General features: G+C 36.3%; 1 protein-coding gene and 1 pseudogene across 1 annotated transcript; both read left to right on the forward strand.

Annotated features, from left to right (window-relative positions):
- The first annotated feature begins 7,172 nt into the window (after positions 1-7,172).
- Positions 7,173-7,713, forward strand: LOC149138075 (fe(II)/2-oxoglutarate-dependent dioxygenase 4-like). Its single transcript, XM_089447302.1, has 2 exons — positions 7,173-7,360; positions 7,477-7,713. The coding sequence occupies exons 1-2, from the start codon at positions 7,187-7,189 to the stop codon at positions 7,555-7,557; spliced, it is 255 nt and encodes an 84-aa protein (XP_089303428.1). The 5' UTR covers positions 7,173-7,186; the 3' UTR covers positions 7,558-7,713.
- Positions 7,714-8,181: 468 nt separating this feature from the next.
- On the forward strand, positions 8,182-14,884 carry LOC149138076 (NAC domain-containing protein 1-like; annotated as a pseudogene).
- Positions 14,885-17,820: the final 2,936 nt, after the last annotated feature.

The raw sequence follows: 17,820 nt of genomic DNA on the forward strand, positions 1-17,820 counted from the left end.
AGGAAACCCATGAAGAGTATCTTTAGAGGCATCATTAATATAAGCATCATTATGTAACAAGAAATTATCAAGCAATCATAATGCCAACAATGCACTATTAGAAGCAAATGCTCCCCCTGAACTTGTGCTAACTATTCACTATCAAGTCTGATCATATCAACTCATCCATCAATTATGTCATCAAAGAAACTTCGTCAATCAGTAAATCTATGTCATATTTCCGCAACTTGTAAACCATTATAAGCGATACCATTTCTAAGTAGCATCCACTGACTGTAACCAACCAAAGTTAGATCTAGAAAGCCAAATAATAACTAACTAAAGCATATCAGAACTTCTCCCTGGGACAGTCCTACAGTTTCTTCATCATAGAAAAACATACGTGACTGTCCTTCATAGGATACGCGTACAAAAAGTAATCATGAATATTAAAAAAACCATGGAATCATCATCAAAATATGTATTTCTCCCCCTAAGATCATACATCACTGATCTTGAGGACCCGATAATCATCTTTTGCTCGTCATGAAGTCATGTACCTCACATCACTTCTGCAGCCACTATGAGAATTATTCTCTTAAGAATAATGTATTGCATTAGAGATCATATTCTTTTACTCTGAGTCTGAATCCTCCTCATTTTTGTGATAATTCAATTCTTTAAACATGTATAACTTTTCTATATTTTTGTATCCTCTTTCTATGACCTTCCCAGTTTCTTCATCCATAACCTTGCACTTGGTTGATGTAAACACAATTATATTTCCTTTATCCGCCATCTGGCCTACACTTAGAATATTTTGATTTAGCCCTTGAACTAATAAAGTATCAGTTGCCCCTATATGTTTATTAATTCAGGCTCTACCTTTTCCCAAAACTTTTGTTGGAGCATTATTTCCAAGAATAAACTTACCATATTGATTTTTCTTGAGAGACTCCATCTTACTCTTATCTTCAGACATGTGATGAGAGAATTTCTTACCTATGTACCATTCATCTTCTTATTCAAACGAGCAGAGAGTAAGGCCACACCTTATATGTTCTTCTTCTTTTTGCTTATTATGAGAAATGTTGGTGGATCTATCCTTTTCGGGTCTTCTAACATCAATATTCTTATATGATTGCTTGCCATGTTGTCTAAGGTGATCCATAGATTTGTTCCTGAATTCTTTTGCTACATGCCCAAAATTGTTACAAGCATGACATATTATATGAGCAGAGGAATCATAATATTTTTGTTTCATATCCCTTCTATTGCAATCAATAGCTTTGTGACCAAATATATTGTAAGCAAAACAATATCCCTTAAAGAAGCCTGAGTACCTAGAAGTTGATGATATTTTTGCCAAGTGATTATTTACTTGTGATTGAAATAGTCTACTTTTGCAATTGGTTGCAACGTGTCCATAATTATGACATATAAAGCATTCAACATTATTTTTTAGAGGAGAGAATCAATTAACATTTCTATAGTTAGTAATAAATGATTTTCTTTGAAGATTCACTTTCCTTGGTTGTTGATTAGGTTGACTTCTTATCTCTTTGTTGAGCATTTCAGGTTTTGCATTGTTACCTTTTAAATTCCTTGCATCAACTTGTGAAATAGATTCTCCTTCAACAATTTCATGAAAACCAAGACCAGATTTGATGGTGGGAGACCTTTGACTACTAAGAATATTATCCAAAATCTTAGTACTATCTTGAAATCTCAAATGTTTTATCTTTTTCTTCTAATTTACCTTTTAGAATGTTTACCTCAACCTCCATTCTTTGATATTGATTATCCTTTTCTAGATACTGCTTCTTCATATCTTCTTCAACCCTTCTTCCTTCTTCCACTTACTCATTTAATTTGAGAATCTCTTCTTTTAGCGCATTTTCTTGTTCTTCAAATGCTTGAAGAAATTCTTCATTTCGCTTATCTGATTTTTCAAGATCTTCTCTTAGAGAGATGATCTCAGCTTCAAGACCTTCACAATATTGTTTAGATTCCACAGCAACATTTACCAATTTCATATTATTCTTGTTATCATATGTCTGCAACTTATCTTTAAGATTAACAATCCTTTTCAAAGAAAGATCAAGCTTTGTTCTAAGATCAAAATTTTCTTATAACATGTCTTCTTCTGAATCAGCAACTCAATCTTACAGATTTTTATTGTAGATTCAAACTGCAGATTGTGATATGCTAAAACAATTGACTTGAATCTACTCTACTCATCAGTGGAAACAAAATTGATCAATGAAATCACAAAGCAGAAAAAGGAAGATTTCAATCACACATAACACAATAATTTTATGGGGAAAGCCTCAGCTAAAAACCCCTGATATTTGTAGATTTCATTAAACAGAAGATATAAGAAAAAAATACAATGTTTTTTCAATCCAAACAATCTTTGCACAAGTACAAACTATCTCATTGCTTCACAAACCGGCTCAAGCCAACACTTAGCCAAATTTGTTGCATGCCAAGCCCCTACTTCCTTGCGTTGTTCCCTTGGGAATTAACCCATATTTAATTGGGAAATTCATCTCATAACTGCGCAATCCATCCATAGGCCTTCTTCTGATTACATGCACCATCCATTTAATTTAGATGATTTTACAACTGATAGTACACTGTCCCTGAACTCTAATCTCAACTAGGTTTTCCTCTGAACTAATATGCATGAGTTATTTTTTAGTGAATTATCAATTATCTGATTGATCATTGCATGTGAATTAAATCCAATTTAATTCACCTAACCACTCACTACTTCCTCCAACAGTTAGAACTCGTATAAATGAATTAAATAATTACAACTCAATAAGAACTCAACCTGGGCAACTAAAATTTAGGGATCACTCTACATGACACTAGATAGACTCCTAACTTGAATTTACTAAGCCAACTAAGTCAAGTTAACTTAGTTAATTGTTACAAGTTGCTATGAGAATATAATTACAATTTAATTTCTAATTTAATTCAAGGACAAATTAAATTGGGATTTTTCTTGATGTTATTTTTAACATTTCTTGTTGTTATTTTCAACACTCCCTCTCACATGAAATTAATTCAACTTCGAGCCCAATTTGATACCTTTGGAATGTTCTGCATGCAACACTTGTCACTGTTGATGTTGTTTCTGCAACCAAAAAGCATCGAAACAAAATAAATTGAATCAATTGTGTCTGCAACTGTCTATTAGGAAAATTGTGTTGTTGATGGCTCTGCTACTGAGCCTCTTGCTCTACTATCAACACTGCTCTGCAATCCTCAGTATTTGACTGACACTAATCCTCCTGCTACAGAATATTGTGGGCCCTTGTAACAAGGTAATGATCCATGAGACAAAAACACCTTAATGGATCCTGCCCAATTTCTGAACCCTTGGGACAATTGCTTCACATCGCCCCACCTCTCACCTGGAGGTATGGCTGCATGTGCTCCATCTGCCCACTTGGCTCAAAATCTCCCCTACTCGAGGTCTCTTCTTTAGTGGATGTCTCCACTTGGTCTCCTCTCAGCTTCTCCAATCGTCGTTTCTCCACAACTTCCTGAGGCTTCTTCTGAGGCTGCATGTTGAGAGGTCTAACATGCTCCCTCTCAACCACCAAATCTCTAGTCTCTACCTTTCTCCTCAAGGCTTTTCATGCATGAGATAAATCTGATCTACTCATACTACTATTGTTACTACCATGTTGTTGCTTCTGCACTGTTGTTGCAACTACTGCAATAATGAGTCTGATCTCCACAAATCCTAAAGTACTAGCTTCTATAGGGTTGCTCCCTCTGAAACTAGTCTCCCTCTGAGTCGATCTCCCTATGGGAAATCTCTCTGCTCCCTCCTGTCAACTTGCACCATCCTCCTGTACTGGAAATTGGACTGCAAATCTTTGTGTTGGGAATATCATAGATGGAATTGCACCTGCGTATTGCAACTGGGCAATTCGCATTGCTTGTGTCTACAAGGACAACTTCAAATTCTTCTCTTCTATCGTGATTTCACCTGTGATAGCATGTAGATATTTCTAAAAAACTAGCTCTGATACCATGTGGAAATTTCTACAAATCTAGCTCTAATACCATGCATATTTTTATTGTAGATTCAAACTGCATATTGTGATATGTTAAAACAATTGACTTGAATCTACTCTACTCATCAGCGGAAACAAAAATTGATCGATGAAATCACGAAGTAGAAAAAGGAAGAATTTCAATCACACATAACACAATAATTTTATGGGGAAAGCTTCAGCTGAAAACCCCTGCTCTCTGTATATTGCATTAACCAGAAGATCTAAGAAGAAAATATAATGTTTGTTCAATCCGAACAATCTTTGCACAAGTACAAACTATATCACTGCTTCACAAACCAGCTCAAGCCAATACTTAGCCAAATTTGCTACCTATCAAGCCTCTACTTCCTTACGTTGTTCCCTCAGGAATTAGCCCATATTTAATCGGGAAATTCCTCACTCATAACTACGTAATCCATCCATATGCCTTCCTTTGATTGCATGCACCATCAGTTTAATTTAGATGATTTTACAACTGATAGTACACTATCCTTGAACTCTAATCTCAAATAGGTCTTCCTCTGAACTGACATGCATGAGTTATTTTTGAGTGAATTATTAGTTATCTGATTGATCACTGCATGTGAATTAAATCCATTTTAATTCACTCGACCACTCACTAGTTCCTCCGACAGTTAGAACTAGTTTAATTGAATTAAATAATTACAACCCAATAAGAACTCAACTTGGGCCCCTAAAATTTAGGGATCACTCTATATGACTCTAGATAGACTTCCAACTCGAATTTACTGAGCCAACTAAGTCAACATAACTTAGTTAACTATTACGAGTTGCTATGAGAATAGAATTACAATTTAATTTCTAATTTAATTCAAGGACAATTAAATTAGGATTTTTCTTGATGTTATTTTTAACATTTCTTGTTGCTATTTTCAACACATCTGATATAACAAAGGTTGTTTTGTTATCATGTTCATTTTTTGACACATTGTTAGGGATAGGATTACCTGGTATTTCCTCTTATGAGAAACCTTCCTTTGGGTTTTCTTCATGGATTACTTGTAGCTTATCCCATACTTACTTTGGAGTTGCATAATGCATAACCCTATTTAATGCTTAATTAGGTATGTTATTAATGATGTCATTTAATGCCTTACTGTTGTTTTGCACTTCCTCATCTGATGGAGGAATTTTTGTGTAGCCATTGCATACTAAATACCAAGCATCATGGTTCATTAGATTAGACTTCATATTTTCTTTCCATTGGTGATCATTGTCATTACTTATCATAGGTATGCCTTCATTGTCCATTGTTTCTTAATTGCCTTGCTCTTCTGCTTCTAAGGCCAACATTTTTGAATATGTTTTCTCTTTAGAGAGCTTACTTTCACTTTTATCCATGAGTGTTAGTTCAGTTGTTTCACTGTCATCATCACTATCATTATTGCTTAGAAAATGAAATGGACCACAGTTAGAATAAAAACCCATACCTGATAATTCTTCGTTACCGTTTTCTTCATTCTTGATCAATAGAAAGCAGGGTGCTCCCAAACCTGAATATTTGCTGGCATCTGTAACTGTTACTACATTTTATATATCACTGTCACAGTTTTCTGCATCCCTCCTTCAAGTTATCTTCTTCTTTCCCATCATCTTGATGGATCTCCTTCAAGCAATCAAGGTTCTTCTGAAGGACTTGCTTTGATACCACTTGTTGGGAATCACAATCGTCGTTAGACCAAAACCTGTAGGTGTTAGTAAATGATCACATCGCCATAGATAAGGATCCACGAGAGGCGGTTAGTCCATGTCGCAAAACACATGGGGAATGTGTATTTATCCAATGTCCCGCAATTTTTCCCAGTTGGGTTCCCTTGTGAATCATTATGTACTGTGGTGTTTTAATGGTTGCATGTCATTGCATGTGTTTCTAAATTGTGATTTTAATTCCACAGAATAGTAGAGGAAATTTTTAATCTCTTGATTTCAATTTGATTTCATTAGTAGTAGCAAATTTTTATTAATTTCTACATTTTACTTGGAACTTAAATATTTTTCTTTTTGAAAGCAATATTGTTCTCTCATATGCCTTCTCTTATGTAGTTGTTTGTATATTTTTCATTGAAACGATATCTATATATATATATATATACACTTTTCTATTAAATATATATTTATTTGTGTGTTCATAGATGTTACTTTAGACCAATATTAGTTTGATTTGACTTCTTAGATTTACCTTTATAGATATATGTTTGAACTCTTTCATTATGAATAAACACTTTTATTCACTCCAATATATATATATAGATATATATCTATGTATGTAGGTATGTATGTATATCATCCATATTGGATCATTATATTGTTTGTCATCCATCTCGATGCATTTAAAATGGAAAAAGTGGAGGAATCGACCCGGGGGACCGTTTTTACCGGTGGGACCCAGTTTGGAAAAACAAGGTCTGAAATCTTCGAGGAGCATTTTGAGACATTAAACAACGTTTTTTAGGGGTAAAAACTTGTCTCTTTAATACCACACCTTTTTCATGTTATTCTACACACAAATACATTTCCAACGACACAAGAAGTGAATCAATCGGCCTTTGTATGCGAAATTTATGCCACTTAGAAGTTGATATTCTTGTTTTCACCACCATAATTCAAGAGGATGTTGTGTCAACCCTCATTATTCATGGAAAAGGGGCTAGCCATGTGATGATGATGTAAAATAATTTAGAAGAGTCTATATTTAGGCCGATAGGCCTTTCTTTTGCATCAGTCAACCCTCTACACTTCTCATGTTTGTTTGACATCTGTGCACATATTTTTAAGCCACCTTTCTGCTCTCCACTTCACATCTGTGCACGCTGGAGTCTTTTACGCCAGAATTTCAGGAAAATGTGTTTGAATTTTTCAGGGAGTTTATGGCACTGAACATGGAGGACACTAGAATGCTCACAAGAAAGACATTTGTGCGGGTCGGAGAGCCCAGGGTCCTATAATCATGTCTTCGAGGTTTCAGATCCAATTCCAGGTTTCACGTCACTCCAATTCCATTGCCTGCTATGAATATGGATTCTTCTGCTGCCATGGAGGCTCTTCTGAGGTAGTCTCAAATACTTAAGGGACCCATTGATCTTGTGTAGACACTCCATGAAAGGAAAATGAAGGAAGTCCATGCACAGTACATCCTTCCATCTGATCTGAGGCCAATTCGTCCTCTTCAAGTCCAGCACTCTCTTCCTGTCATCGACCTAGCAGGCCTGGAAGACATCGACCAACGCTTCAAGACTGTGAGCCAATTAGCTCAGGCATCCCAGGAATGGGGTTTCTTTCAGGTTTGTATGGGATCACAGTTTTGGCATTTTCTTTTTTCCCTTTCCTCTGTCGATCATCCAACCAATTTCATTATTGTTTAGATTTGTAATTTCATTGGTTTTCAATTATTTTGAAGATAATAAATCATGGCATACCTTTGTCATTGATAGAGACTGTGAAACGAGTTTCACAAGACTTTTTTTTATCTTTCCCCTGAAGAGAAACGGGAACAATGTCCTGTGAGGCCTGGAACTCATATGCTTGAAGGCTATGGCCGGTTCTTTGACATTTCTGATGACACAGTCTTGGATTGGGTTGATGCCCTTGTTCATTATATTTCTCCAGAGTGGGCCAAAGTCATTGAGCAATGGCCCAAAACACCCTCCACATATAGGTACAACTCTATACACATATACGCTGTGTGATAATTGAAACCCTGATATGAGATTACATCCATTCTGATACACTATTGTACACACTATGAAGGGAAACACATGAAAAATATGAGGAAGAGATCATGAGGCTTATAGAGAAGTTGTCGAGTCTTCTGTCAGAGGGTTTAGGGCTGGACCTAAATTATATCGAAACCCTAATCAAAGAACCCCTGCTCCAACTCAGAATCAATTATTACTTTCCTTGCCCTCAACTAGATCTGGTGAATGTCCTTAGACCGCATTCAGATGGAGATATATTGATTGTTTTGCTTGACGATGGGGTGGAGGGTCTCTAGGTCCGAAAAGATGAGCAATGGTTTACTGTGGCCCGTGTTCGTGGAGCTCTTATTGTCAACATCGAGGATTTGTTAACATCCAAATCCAAAAAATGCACAACACTACCTAAAATGCCAAGGTCAGGGAACTTTCCAATGGATATGTTAAAACGAATTCGCTCCTTTAGCGCATTTTCACATCCTGACAGGCATTTTCACGTCCTGACAGGCCTGAATTCCAGTAATTTGGTGAGTTCCATGATTTCACTAAACACAAAGATAAAGCTAATTTATATAACGGATCGCTTGGAATAATATCATGGAATACAGGTGGATGGATTGATAAATTTCCATTTCCACATCTAGTAGAATTCGAGCCATTAACGTGTGTGCCCCGGGAGCCAATCCCTTTCATCATGCACGTGGCGCAGACACACAGGCTACGAATCAGAACTGCTACGGTCATACTGGCACATGTTGTTGCCATGGTACTAATACCTACTACTATTGCACGCTCCAGTTGGCAGCACCAATTATTTTTACTGGTTCCGATAAATTAGAGCCACCGCCACCATAGTGACAGAGGTGACGAAGCCGTTAGTTTGACTGATCGCACTTCCATTGAGGTTTGGATGTGGCTAGTCATCTCAAGCTAGGCCTTGGTGTTACTGGTTTTAACCAAGTCTGAAAGTCCTAAGGGGCAGGGTCTACGTTTACTGTTTTAAAAGGTACACCCTAGTCTTACAGTCCTAAAACGTTAGGTTCTGAAAGGTTGTAAGGTCCTGCCCTACTTTGGAAGGGAAAATTCTTATCTTAACTCTTACAACGTCTTGAAAGATCGACCTAGATATTGTCTTGATCCTCCAAAAGTTGAGGAATCAGTAACAGTCTATAAAACATTCAGGGTATCAAATTTTGTAAATTTTATACCACTTTTTCTAAATAGATTTGTTTCTTCGTTCTTTGTGATAGTTCATTTACTTGGGCAGATGGAACCTTTTGTTTCAATCCACTACCAATTCCAGAGCAATAGGATTTTGCACTACAACTTCACTACTTTCCATGGGGATTAGAGTTTGTCATTGAGGTTATTTGAACTTTGATGTTGATGTTGTTCCCTTTTTAAAAAGACAACTTTGGTTGAGTTCAGTTCTTGTTGAACAAGCCTTTTTTATGTTACAATGTTTGTAAAGGCTAAACTATTAAATTTGCGGTTTTTCCAATGTAAGAAGGGAATTACATAAGAAGTATGAGAGTTTTTTTATATATCTCAAAAATGAATTCTTTAATTGCCCAAATATGAAAATGAATGCCCTTCCATGTCTTAGAACTATTACTTGGATATGTCTCTTTGGTTGATATGGAAACCTTCAATCTCAAAATGAATCATCTCATTCTTATATGTGTATGGACTGTTATATGGACATGGGTGTTCTTTTGTTTTAAACTAAATTCATTTATAGTTTTCTTTCATATTTATGCCCATGTCATGTTCCTGCAATGGGAAATTCTTGTTTTTCATTCTTATTTTCTTTCAGTTATTAGAAATTGTTATTTGTTCTGGTTTGATACGCATTTCCAATTCTTGCATAAAAGGCATTGTTTAGTGGTGTTTTTTCACTCCTAGGGACAGGAAGTATCCAAATGGTTCTCACCCCAACAAGGTTGTTGGCTCAAGATACTGGAAAGCCACCAGATAAACCCATCACTGCTAAGGGCAACAAAAGGCATGATGGCATCAAGAAGGCTTTGGTTTTCTATGACAGAAAATCACCTCAAGGAAACAAGGCTAATTGGATTATGCATGAATATCGCCTTGCTAATGTCAATAGATCTACAAAAAAGAAGGGCAACTTAAGGGTATGTGACTGTTCCTATGGATTTTCTTTTCTGTATATTCCTATGTGTCAATAGACATTGTAGGTGTTGTTTGGTTTTGTTTGGTTTAAAACACTTGTCAGGTTGGATGACATTATGGCCTAGTCATGACAGGGCCCAGACCAGGTAGACTCTAGAGGATGAATCTATCTGGGAAAAATCAATAACATGGGTTTGTTTTCTATATTATAGAAATCAAGGGTTTTCTAATTTAATCCAAAGACTTTCAATAAGGAAAACTATAAATATCAAATATTGTTTTTGTTCCTCAGTCCAATTTAAAAATGAGGGCTTGTGATGGGGTTCAGTGATGTAAATTTAGCTCAAAATCCTTTATTTTCTCTTTTGGGTTATCCATATTTCTGATGATGAAATTGCTTCTTGTTGCAGTTGGATGATTGGGTACTTTTTCGAATATACAACAAGAAGAGCAGTGCGGAGAAGTTAGCTAAGGAGCAAGAGTGGTCCTCGGAAGAAGCAATGGAACAATTCCACGAAGAAATTGATGAAAAGGTGCCAGGAATACTGCCCACTGGGAATACTATAATGAACTCGAACATTGAGCATTCAGAAAGAACTTCACAAGATTCAATGAAATATGCCCGCTCTCCGAATTGCAAAACAATCTCTAACCATGATTCAAGAACTTCTGCCATTACTTCCATGAGCTACAACTCAAACCCCATTTTTGAGCAGAATTTGAACATTTCAAATGCCAGTAGTGCTCCAATGGACCTTCCATAACTTGTCCCATTTTTCAACTCTCTGACTTGTTATCACTCAGATTTTCCTTGAAGTTGTTGGGAAGAGGAAAGGGGTCTGAGGTAACCACAAACCAACTTTTAGGTACAAAATCTAGCCAATCTATATCCAGAGAGGGCTCTCTCTTTAAGGTTTAGCTTTGTTTTGAAAGATATTAGGCTAGTTATTAAAGCTTGGGGTTTTGATTGTGTTTGGTGGTGAAATTCAGTAGCAGGGGGGTAGGACTGAATATTTTAGGCCATTTGGGTTAACGGAGTCAAAAGAAGATGGCTCAACTGGGTTTGGTTTTTCAACAAAGGATGGCTTCACAGGACAAGATAGCTAGACAGGGAACAAATAAAGACTTAAAAAGATGGAACGGACTCAAAAGGGATGAAGGGAAATTAAGAATCCTTCATCATATTTGAAGAGAGGGAACTTGGATGATTACCAATAAAGAGCAGTTAAGAATTCTTTACTAAATAATCAAAGTGAATAAACTAGGAAACAGGAGCAACTAAAAATTCATTGTTTATCCCAGTTTAGAGAAAAACATTAAGAACAAAACAATTGAAAACAGATTGCACTCAAGCACTTTCTGAATTATTCTTTTTCGTTTAGCATTCAGATATGAAACACAGTTGATATAATAAACAAAAAAAACTTTAAAACATGAGATATAGAAGACTTATTGATTCGGTGTCTGACTCATGAATCCTGTGAAAAGTCCTTTGCATCAATTCTTCATCCAGCTAGCCATACAAAATTTTATCCAACAGCACTTAATTCCAAGATAATCAGTATTACAGCAATGTCTAAGAATCCCCACAAAATACTTCAAATGAAGAAGTATTTATACTAATTGTAAACTGAAATATCTTGAAAAAATATCAAGATTAGTTTCACAAATATCTCCAACTGTTTACATTAATAGAACTTAAATAAAGGACATTCAAAACTAATGAATCTATTTGGAACTATTTCTATTGATTAATGGTGACAAAGAAGAGAAATTTTAATTTGATAGTAACTCTTAGTTGATGATGAGGCATCCCAGTCACTAACTGCATCCTTCCTTTGTGCATTATGCCCCAGAAATTCTGCAAACTTAGGGTCCAATTATACGCTTGTATATCTCAATCCGTAATATATATGTAAAAAGTGAAAGAGGTTTTTGTAGATAGGAATGTTTTTGAGATAAACCTCTCTCAGTTTCCCAAAATTCATCTCCAGCTGTTCACAATATTCTCTGAAAAAAGATGTCAAAAATAGGACTTTGCACAAACTGAAAAATAGGTTGTGAAGACATGCACTTATCTCCCCCTTGGTAATACCTGTGTAAAAAGTGAGAGAGGCTTTTGTAGACGAGCCCTTTAGGAACCAAAAATTCCTCCCGTTTCTCAAAATACTTCTTGGATTGGCCACAATAGTTTCTGCAAAACTATAACTTAAACGGGAAGTTTCTGAAGAATGTACCATTTCTGTTCTGATTTCATCTTTTAACCTTAAATTCCTTTCAACTGTTTTTCACTTTTACTTTGGATAAAATTCATTGTAGCTGGTGAAAGTGTTTTCATCTTTGTTTAACCCTTAATGTCTTCATGTTTACTTTTACTGTTTACTGTTTACTTTTTACTTTTACCGCTCTGTTTTTCATCTGTCTTCACTTTGACATGAATTTGTATGCTAAGCTTTGTATCTGTCTTCCCTGTTGTTTATCTTCATGCTAGTTGATTTACCTCACTTGGTCTTCAATATGATACTCTTTAATCCTAATACACTTTGACTGTTCTTTACTGTGTCCTTTTTACCTTCCATGTGTAGTTTAGGTTTTTACTGTCCGTTTCAACAGAAAATCATTTAATTTTATGTTTCCTTTACTTGCCTTTTAACTGTGTTTTATTTTCCATCTCTCTTTGAATATACTTGATAACAATATTGGAGTAAATAGGTCTTATGACTAGTATTAAGACTATTTATCCAAGGTTGTGGTCTTCTGATCACCTGTAAAACAAAACAAATTGTTAAGAAAGCATTGGTTTGCAGGGGAGGTCAAAAGGTTTCATTTGAGCTTGAGAGGTCTGTGGAGTGAGTCCAGAATGCTTTTCGGGAAGTAAACTAGGCTCGAACCAGTTAACAGAGGCTTCAGGTGGTGCAGATGGGTTACATAGGGTTTTGCTGCACAATCAAGTGAAAAGGAGCAAAACTGGGTTTTTGTGTTTAAACGGGTAAATGGTTGATATTGGCGGGTGAATGAAAATGAAAATTGGCGGCAACTGAATGAAGAGACATTTTGACATTTAGTAGAAGGTGGTAAGCGGTTTTTATCGCACTGCTTATGGAGGGGGGGCGGTATTCGGGCTTGATCGAGCGATTCCATAGGATGGGCGACGCGTGGCGCGGGTACAGTTCACAAAACCACTCCGCGATCGCACGCTAACGTTTGATCGCAGAGGATTGTGCGATATGCACAACAGTAGTCGGATCTCGGAGGCTTGATCGGACCGCTATCGAGAAGGCAAGGTGACGGGGGTTTAATGAGGGCGTGCCCGATGTAATTAAAGATTTTTTAGTCATATCGAGAGCAACGAGAGTCGTTGGGAAGGTTATTAATTAACCGTGAGGGTTAATTAATCCCTTTTTAATGTGGCGGGGGGTTAAGGGCTATTAATTAGTTATTTCTTAACTAATTAATCCTGATTAAGGATGCATTATGGTTATATCTAACCAAAGGGGCGGGATATATAATATTTTGGGGTTTTTATATAATTACAATAATACGGGAGAGGGTAAACTTTATAAGGGATTTATAAATTAATACGTTAATAGTTAATATGACATTGAAACAAAAAGCGCTAAGTATAAAACATTGAAGTGTGTATTTAACTTAGGCTAAGGTGAAAAAGGGTTTTTGTGGGAATATTTTAGTTTTCCTAAGTAAAATGGGATTTTACTTAGGAAACAATCTTATCAAGGGAATGAATGATTTTTATGAAGGGGTATGATGATTAATGAATGGTCTTAAGTACTTTAGGCTTTATAAATTATTGGGTCGAGGGTCCGGTCCCTCCAGTAGTCAGAGAAATGCTCTGAGCCCCTCTAATTTAATAGACACCTTGGTACTTAGGGGAAATTAGTGAAAATTTAGGGAAAATGAATAGGGGAGTTAATTATTCTTACTTTGCTTTGCTTGAGATGTTTTCACTATAATACATGCCTTGGCCTTGTGATGAAAGTAAAAGATTGACACATTTAGAGTCATCATCCATCACATGTAATTCTGCAACATCATTTACCTACCCTACCTACTTTAACCTAACATTTTTTCTTCTTTATTTGGGTGCACTTAAACTGGCAAACCCTTATCAAACTTTTCTTTTCTTTTACATGTACAAATCTATCTAAATCTAGCCTTATTACATCCAAGGGCTTAGGTCAAACTGTTGAGCTCCTTTTATTCACTCTACCTATCGACTTATCTGCCAAGATTAAACTGTTTGGTCAGATTGTATTCTCTATCTCTAAAACATAAAATTCAAATATGAACTAGCCAAGCTTAAGTTGTTTGATTGTTCATCAATTGTGGCATAAGTTAACAAGTTGCACACAATTGTTTATTTGTACAAGAGTAAAAAGTAGTGGCATTTAGACTTGCACACTTTCCTTGGTCTTTCTTTTGGTGGGGTTCATTTTCTTTTACTTTTTTGACCATCTTATTCTTTTCACCCTTTGATTTTTTTTGAGGGTATACCCTCTTTACATTTTTTTTTTTTTTTTTTTTTTGAAAATATGGAAAACCTTTGCAACAAGAAAAGGTATGAACATATTCATAGCTCATCAATTCGATCATGAAATATGACACCTATTGGTATAGGAGCATAACATGACTAATCACAAGAAAAATTATGATTCAACATATTTAATTTCTCCTATTATGCTCATTGATTCGAGTTGTTCCATGCAATCGTTGCATGATCTTAAATCCGGTAAAAAAGAAGTGTAGAGAAGTTGTAGGTTGGAAGAATTGATGTTGCAGCAACAACAACAATAGGAGAATGCTGGTTTGAACCAATCAATGTTCACCTTTGGCTTCGAGAGTCTGAAAAACCCATTCCCACAGTTATACCAAATACAACCCCCCTCCAGCAATGATCCTTTCCAAGATTACTTAGCCAGCCTCACAAATCCAGGCTACTTACCGAGGTCTTCTTATTAGAGGGATTGGAAGTCGAGTCTAAGTTACAGGTCGTCATACAAGAAAAGTAAAAATTAGAAGTTAGCGTGTATAGATGTAGCAGAATTTGTTGAATCGAAGCAAAATTCATTCATTCTTTCTCTGATAGAGAAATTGAGTGTATGTGCAAGCCTCCTTTTTTTTTATTGCAATTCATGCAATATACTCCCTTGAGCATATTTTACTTTTGTTTTATATTTGAATTCACTAAAATTGTTTCACATCTCATAATTCACTTATATGATTGCATATTTTAGAGCCTAACACCATGGTCTCATGTAGCTTGATTACTATTTTTCCTCAGTGATAGCTACTAAGTAAAAGGGGCAGCAGGTGGCTCCATGCAAATGGGGTAGGTAGTCTCATGAATACCCTCTCTGAATGTTATTATAGTCATATTGACATGAAACAAAATTATCAATAAGGGATTTCACTTTGGATTTTTTAAGTAAGGTTGCAATTTAGAAGATTAACTTGTATACAATTTGGCAGGAACGATGAAGAGTGAGTCAGTTTTATTTTGGGAAAAGAAAAACAGTGAACAACTGGACCATTTAGTGGCTAAACACAAATGTCGATTGTGAAAGAAACCAACCACAACAGCCAACTAAATAGATACAAACTAAAAACCCACACAACAATCAGTTAAACAGATACAAAGGGAAATCCCATCAAATTGAGAAAGGATAAAAGATTACATTTGCACGACTAAAATTAGAGGGCCATGCACTGACTTGGTGGGAGAGCCACATAGAGACCCTGAGGTTGGAGGGAAAGACTCTAGTGACTAAGTGGGAGGACTTCAAAACCCTCATTAAGTCATAGTTTTACCCTATTGCGTAAATAGAGGAGCAGTGAATGTGGTGGCACTACTTTAGGCAAAAGTCGGGCCAAAGCATGCATAACTACACCACTCAGTTCAGAAAGATGGCCATAATGTTGGGTATATCTCCAAATAACCCAGATTTACTCCTCAAGTATTTGGTTGGTCTTCACTTCCATCTGTATGAGCAAGTGATGTTATTTAAGCCCAAATAGATGGACAAGGCTTGTGTACAAACATAATACATAGAGAACATAGACCTAAAGAGAGCGCAATCAAGCGGGTCGTAGTAGAATGAGAAACAAGATGATTCTAAGTAGGCGAAGAAGAAGAAAAAAGGAGGAAAAGATAAAAAGATAGTAACCACAACACACCAATGCAAAGATCCCAACAAGCATTGCAACCACTGCAACATTGACGACCATACAAAAGAGAAGTGTTAGAAGTTGCATCCAGAGTTATACCTGAAGAGCAAAAACAAAGATAATAAGAAGAAGAATCTCATGGTCATTGATCCAAGTAACCAAGTTGAAAGCATCTCGGATGTGGATGAGAAGATCATTTGTATGTCAGTCCAAAAGGAGGTGAATCTAAGTATCCTTCAGTAATGGGAAGAGACAGAAATGACCAAACTATTCCATATAAAGACATAGGTCAAGAAGACCAAGATTGATGCTTTGTTGACTCAGAATCTGACTGTAACAAAGTTGGTCAAGAAGTTGGGGTTGGAAGTTTGTGATCATCCAAACCCGTATCGACTAGAATGGGTAAATAAGGATGCAGAGCTGAAAGTAACAAAACGGTGCAAGATTAGATTTGCCATCAGTGTTGATTTTATTGATGAAGTGGAACTAGATGTGGTTCCCCTTAATGTATGTGGAGTCATGTTTGGGAGTCCCTACATGTACATGTGAGATATTATATTCATGCAGAGATCCAACCAGTACCAATTCCTCGAGGATGGAAAGTCGTTCATCATCAACGTGCACAAAGGCAAGCCGAAAATTTCACTTGTAAGTGCCAACCAAGCCAGGAAATTGATCAATTCCAACAAGAAATATTTTTTTGTTATTTTTAAGAGAAACTCAATCTATAGAGGAGTCAATAAGAGGCAAGTCATCCTAGGAGGTGTGTACTAATAAACAAAAAAAACAACTATAGGAGTTGTTGTAGGCATATAGGGATGTGTTCTAAGAGCCTAAAGGGTTACCACCTAAGAGGGAAGTGGAGCATGAGCTCCAGCTATTATCAAACTCCCCATTGCCAAACATTGGGTTGTACGGGCAGTCTGTTATAAAAGAAAAGGAGGTGAAGAAACAATTGCAATAGCTACTAGAACAGGGTGTCATTTGACCAAGTACATACACCATGTAGGTCACCCATCATCATTGTGTCAAAGAAGGATGGGACTTGGCAGATGTGTATAGATTACAGGGTGTTGAACAAAATCACGCTCAAGAATAAATAACCCCTACCCATAATAGATTATCTATTAGATAAGCTATAGCAAGCAAAATACTTCACCAAGCTGGACTTAAAGTTCAGATATCACCAAGTTCAAGTCAAAGAAGAAGATACCTAGAAAGCTACCTTCCAAACCAAGCAAGGTTTGTATGAGTGGTTAGTCATGCCATTTGGCGTATGTAATGCACCAGCTATGTTTAAGATTGATGAATCATGTATTGCGCCCTCTTACAGATTCATTTGTTATTGTCTATTTGGATGATATATTGGTATACAATGTTATTTAGGAGGAGTACATCTCACATTTTATGTAGGTACTAGAGACATTAAAGAAACACCAGCTGCTAGCGAATCTCAAGAAGTGTGAGTTTTTCCAACAGTTTTTGGTATATCTAGGGCATGTGATAGGTGGAGAAGAGTTGAAGATAGATCCTTCCAACATGGAGGTCATGATGAAATGGTCAGTGCCTATTAATGTATAAGGTCAGAAGTTTCATTGGGGCAGCATAGTACCTGAGGAAATTCATTGCCTCATTTTCAACAATAGCAGCACCACTCCATGTCATAATGTTATGCTCTTGACCTGCAAGAAATTCCAGAATTCCAAATATGCGAAGAAATACAACCCAGA

Source organism: Pinus tabuliformis, chromosome X (assembly GCF_031772625.1).
Source record: "Pinus tabuliformis cultivar Carrire ecotype Pingquan chromosome X, CPIR1, whole genome shotgun sequence".
Classification (NCBI taxonomy): domain Eukaryota; kingdom Viridiplantae; phylum Streptophyta; class Pinopsida; order Pinales; family Pinaceae; genus Pinus; species Pinus tabuliformis.